Source organism: Eubalaena glacialis, chromosome 4 (assembly GCF_028564815.1).
Source record: "Eubalaena glacialis isolate mEubGla1 chromosome 4, mEubGla1.1.hap2.+ XY, whole genome shotgun sequence".
In the NCBI taxonomy this organism is placed as follows: Eukaryota; Metazoa; Chordata; class Mammalia; order Artiodactyla; family Balaenidae; genus Eubalaena; species Eubalaena glacialis.
This window is the reverse complement of record NC_083719.1, coordinates 115,755,450-115,761,449: the sequence shown is the minus strand read 5'-3', so window position 1 is coordinate 115,761,449 and position 6,000 is coordinate 115,755,450. Positions and strand designations below refer to the sequence as shown.

The 6,000-nt window shown below is 44.5% G+C and overlaps 1 protein-coding gene across 1 annotated transcript in view; it reads left to right on the top strand.

Annotated features, from left to right (window-relative positions):
• The first annotated feature begins 209 nt into the window (after window positions 1–209).
• The window catches only part of KLHL3 (kelch like family member 3), a 113,581-nt gene continuing 107,790 nt past the window's right edge, over window positions 210–6,000 (top strand). Inside the window, exon 1 of the mRNA XM_061188220.1 lies at window positions 210–353. Coding sequence (XP_061044203.1) covers window positions 298–353 — 56 coding nt within the window. The 5' untranslated portion in view covers window positions 210–297. The remainder of the gene's footprint in view (window positions 354–6,000) is intronic.

Genomic DNA, 6,000 nt, shown 5'->3' with positions numbered 1-6,000 from the left:
GCACTGTACTTGGGTTGCTGGCGCTGCGCTGTTCCTAGGAGACGGAGGAGCAGCAAGCCTGTGGGGGAGGGGGAGCAAGTGGGTTGCTGCTTTTAGCAGCTGAAAGGGCTGCAGGGAGCTCTGGGTAAGACATTTTCTGCTGCTGCTGCTTCTGCGGTAGAAGCTGCCGCGAGTAAGAGGAAGGAGGATCAAGAGGGGAGGAGGCTTCATTTGCAGCCATGCTGAATCACTGTTGCTGATCAGATCTCCCGCTGGTTGGCTGGGAGAACCGAGAACAGGGCTAGGATCCTCCAGTGCATGCACAGCTCAGCGGCTGCCACCCTGGCTGGGCCTCACACAATGGACGGTGAAAGGTATGTTATGTATAAGTGCGTGCGTGCACGCACGCACGCGCGCGCGCCTGAGTGTGTGCGTGTGTGTGTGTGTGTGTGTGTGTTTGTGTGCGCTCGCGGTGCAGCCACCAGCTTTGCGTTGGCATTGGTTAGACAGGGTTGGAAGACCTGGTCACTGATGGATCCCAGCGGGCAGCAGAGTCAGAGCAGGGAAGCCCCTTTCCCCAGAGATCTGGCTTCCACAGAGGCAGGTCTGGGTTTGCTGGGCAGCGGAGCACCCTGAAAAAAGGGACTTGCTGGCTGGTATTCGGGAATAGTTTCAGCATGGGCTGAATCAGGCTGTTTCAAGGAGGCGTTTCCCTTTCCTGGCTACTTTCCCGGGGTGGTTTTTCTTTGGTGGGGTTTTTTTGATATCATAGCAGGGCTGGCCTGACATAGAGTGCTTGCATTTTCACTCTGAAGTGCTCAAGTCGTCAACACGCATGCCAAGCTGATGTCTTTCCTAACAGTGTGTGTGTGTGTGTGTGTGTGTGTGTACCTGTATACACACACAAGTTCAAGTAAGAAGGAGAGAAATCCATTCAGGTGACACTTGCTCTGAACTGACTTCCATTTGCATTGAAAAGTTTACAAATGATACTGGAAGTTATATTCTTTAGAGAAACTCTTGCTCCTTCCATCAGGGGTTTCTTTATGAAATAGAAATTAACAGATGGGAATTTAAGTATTTCTGCTGAGCTGGATCTAACTAGCGAGGGATTGTTTCCTGGCAGGCACATGCATTTTAATAAATTTTAAGCTGTTATCTGAGGATCTGATTCTTTCATCGTGAAGGTGCTCAGTGTGGTGCAGGGGCGGGTCATTCCTCTGTGTGCTAAAACGTCCCCTCTTCATTCTGTGGGTCTGTGGCTGGTAGAGAACAAGGCTTGCCATTTTCCTTGAGGTGAGAAGACTGCAAGAGCGGTCAGGCCATGGCAGTGGACAGCCGAGGAGGGAGGGCTGCTGCTCTGAATTGCCAGTTTGATTCAGATGGTAACCAGCTGGTTAAATGATAACAGGTTCCACTAAGTCAACACTGTCTCGAGAGCACCTCAGTGCACTGTCTTTTGCATGGATTGTCCCAAATTTTGCCCCATCTCATGGGGCAGAATGATGTCATTAAACATCTCTAGACCCCATTAGAACTGGCGTGATTGTTTGGTGTCCTCTTGTCTGAAGAGGCCCCCAGGGATTGTATTTCTTGATGTGACTCCCAGGAAGAGATCGGGACATTTTAGACTGAGTGTGGTGCTGGTACAGCCTCTCCTTGAGTGCCCTTTGCAACAGGAGCTTAGTGTTGGACTCTGTGTGGCCACTGGCCGACAGAGCATCTGAAAGCCTGCTTCCTTGGGACAGAGGTGCACAGTGTCCCCACCTTCTCTTACTGGTCTGGTAGCCAACAGAGGGCAGCAGTGATGTGAATGGAGGTTTAGAGATTCTAGATTTGCTTACATATTGGGGCTGAAAGGTCCATTTCAAACTAGCAGCAGCAGATCAAAGTACTGCTTCCCAAGCATTTTGGGGTACTTATTGTGTCCTCAGTTTTGTGTTCAGAAATGTAATGAGTCCTTGCCCCCAGGAGCTCTCTTGTTCTTCAACACTCTGGTGCCTCTCAACTGGGATGGCTGATGTCTTTGGCATTACAACACCTAGTTTTTACACATGTTCTTTTAGTTTTTCCTATCAAAGGCAGAGAAATCGAAACCTTGCAGCTTCCAGTGTTCACCAGGTCACCAAGCTCACTACCTTTTGTTCCCACTCCAAGACCAGCTTACCCTGCCAGGCATTCAAGTCTTGTGAAATTTGGCTCCAGTCTCCATTCCCACTGCTCACCCATACCGCTACCAAGAGATCCGTGGGTCTCTTTTGTGATCACCCATCCTGTACAGTACTCCATCCAGTCTCAGATCCTTAGCTTCCAGAGTTTGTTTTTGCCTGGAATGCCTTTTGCTTCTACTTTTCCAAAAGTTATTCATCTATCAAGGCTGTTTTAAAATTCCACTTTGTCTTAGAAACCTAAGCTTTTCTGGTTCTGGCAGATGTTCTTCCTAATTCCAATTCCATAGTTGGGTACTGAATAATAGGCCCACCCACAAGATGTTTTTGTGCGTTTGTTTCATGTAAGTCCCCAAACTGGGAGATAGGTCCTCAAGGGCAAGGATGCTGCCTATATCTCTGAATACTCCACATTAACTACTGTGTGGCTGCACACATAGTAGGTGTTAGATAATTATTTGCTGATTAGCTGATAACTTTTGTGGGAAGCTCTGATAACTAAAAAGGAAGCTAATGAGAGAGGCGATTGAAACCTTTGGCCAATAGGTTCATCCTTGGATATCAGCCTTATTATCTCAGCACGGGTAATTGACCCCATGGAATGCTTTGAGGTGGGGGCAGAAGAGGGGGAAGTAGCCTTGTTTCACAAGTTCCCTGGGAAACTCAGGGCCAGAAAAGCTGAGTGACTGGCCTAGGATCACATGTCAGACCTCTGGGGACGGGAGGGATCCTGAGTCTGGTTCTTCTACACTTAACCCGCTGAAGCTTAACTGGAGCTGTTTTTAAGCATTAAAAATGTTCAGCCAAGAGATTTCTAATGAACAATTTTCTTTCTTTGCCATGAGGGTACGAAAATCATGGGCTTTGGGGTAACATAGAGCTTGCAGTAAATCTATTTCATAAACTGTATGACCTTGAGTGTGTCACATTTTTTCAGAATTAATTTTTCTTTTCAGTGTAGAGGGACAGTTTCCATATCTCATAGAGTTGTTGTGAAGATCAAAGGAGGCAATTTAGATAAAGCACCTAGTAAGTTTTTCAGGCACAGCGTGAGTACTCAGTAAATGGTAGTTGCTGTTATTGTTGGTATTCATCTATTCCCCTGTTGTACTCCATGGTTTGTGCTTGGATAGTACCCAGGGCTAATTTTAGGGCCTTCCTATATTTATAATCCAAAGAAGATTTTGTGGGACCGTTCCCATGAGAAAATTAGAGAGATCTTATCAGGTCATCATCTCCCATCCACCTAAACTTGTCTCCTCACAGTAAGATACCACACAGGGCGTGGCACTTCATCTTGTAGGATTCACCAACACCTACCTTAGTCCTCCTTTTTATAGACACCCTGAGGCATCTGGATGCTTTAGTGGTTTGGAACCATGAACTGGATACTCCTTTGTTCAGGCCAAAATCTTAAGAAGAAACTGTGAATTTACACTCACCTTTGCAGTATCCCCTAAGCGCTCCAGCTCTCTACAGGACCTTCTGATGCCAAGTTTCCCATCTCCCTCTGTGAAGAATCATTGTGCCTTGATCAGTCAGAGGTAGATGACTTTGTCTTCTGTTTTGCATAGGAAAAGGGTCTCCAGCTCTCAGCCACTACAGTGATAAATTGTGTGTGTGTGTGTATAGAGCAGATAGACATTGAAAATGACAGTAGCTCTGGCTACTGGGACTTAATTTAAATTCTGGAAATCAGCCTTGTGGATGGATTACAATAAATTCCCAACTTATATGAGGTACCTAGAATGGTCAAATTCATAGAGGCAGAAAGTAGAACGGTGGTTGCCAGGGGCTGGGGAGAGAGAAAAATGGGGAGTTATTGCTTAATGGGCATGGAGTTTCAATTTGGGGAAATGAAAAAGTTCTGGAAATGCATGGTTGCACAAGAACATAAATGTACTTAAAGCCTCTGAATTACACTCTTAAAAATAGTTAAAATGGTAAATTTCAAGTTACATATATTTTACCACAGTTACAAAAATTTACAGGCAAAGTCTCTGGCATATCCACAGGAACTGCAGAGAACCACAACTTTTGGAAGAAGCATCACAAAAAGGGGAAGTTGGTTGTCCATTTTTCTTAAAATTGTGGTGGTTTTCTTCATCAGAAGGATCGGGATGCCCCTGATTGTGAGGGGCACTGTGCGCCCAGCAGTGTGCCGTGAACTTGTGTGAGCAGTCCTCAGAGAGAGAATGGCTCGTCCTTATGGAGGAGAGCCTGCTCCTGGAACGCCAGGAACTTATCTTTCCATCCTTGATCAGGAACAGATAGAGCATATTTTTTGAAAGAACATGACATACACAGCCAATGCTCTCCAAATGCTGAGTTTTGCAATGCCAGGTGTAACACTGGCAAGACCTAGGGAAGAGCAAATGTTCAGTGTCCTAGCCTTTCTCTTTTCCTCTCAGCCCTCTCCCACCCCTAGAAGGCATGCGTGGAAACTTCTGTAGAAATTTTTGGGCATCACTGCTGCCTGAAGCATATGTGCATTTCAACCATGATAAATGAAACCAAATTTTCCATTTTGGAAATACCTTTTGGTGAAGCAAGGTTTTCAACTGCAAGAAAACAAAGTCAGTTGAAAGAAACCTCTTGATTTCCCCACGCCCAGATTTGGGTTTTTAGGCTTCTGCTTCTTGCTACGTTTTAGATTGTTAAGACACATCCAGACAAGAACATTTTTGGGTAAGTTTTCTAAAGCAAGTGTTTTATTTGATGAAATTTGCCATTGTAGAATGACCTAATTTTTTTCAAATTCTGGATAAACCCTAAAACTAGGTTAGACTTAAAAAAGCATTAATGCACTATGTAAAAAATAACTTGAACATGTTTTGTTCTTAGATATTTTTTTCCCTATCAAATAAGTTCAATGGTTGTCAAGTTAGAAATCAGTAACTTTTTATAATTTAAAAGGATTTTCAGACTCTTGGCCCAACTTTCCTGGACTTTTCTTTTTAACTTGTGAAAGTCTATTGTAGCCTCTATCAAAACCACACACATGGAAGAGCTCAGCTCTCCTAGGCAAACCAAATAGAAGCTTAGCTTCCAAAATGCCACATAATGAGGCTGTGTTTTCTTTTAGCCTTTCTCTCTCCTTGTCTCATTCTATCTGTCCGAACTCAAGTGTTTCTCTTATGTTTTACATTTTTTATGCAGCCCGCTTAAGAGATTTTCCCCTTGGTGTTGAAGGAACCTATCTGTGAATTGGACTCTTAGGAATGTGATTAGTAACATACCTGTTCTTGAGCTTGTTTATGAAGGAGCACATTATAAGAATGGCAGCAGCTGCTGGCCAGCTTTGATGCATCATGACGGGCTTGTGTGGAAATTCTAAGTTCTGTATAATTAATAATATGAACTCCCATACATAATGCAGTTCCCCACAATCAGTGGAGTGAAACAGTGCTATGTCACAGGTCCTAGGGGATTCAGTCTGTTTCATTTAGCCTGGTTTGGCCATACCATGAAGAACCTCAGAGAGTGGATCATAAGGATTGAGCTCCCATTGGCCGATGGGCAGTGGACATTATCCCAAGTCAGTGGACATTGCTATTAATAGCATAAGCCCTGGAGTCAGACCTGGGTTTGAGTGTCAGTTCTCTACTTAGTAGTTATGTGGGACTTTTGGACAAGTTTTATCTCAGTGCCTCAGGAGATAATACCTCATAGGGTTGTTCTGAAGATAAAATGAGATAGTAGAGGTAAAGTAAGCTTTCAGTAAATGTTAACAGTTACTGTTACCCAGGAGCTGTAGCTTACTGATACATATCTTCCCTGTGTCTATGTGTCCTGTTGCAGGGAATCAGCTGATGCTGTGAACTGACGTGGCACTGTGAAAGTGTAGGAGAAT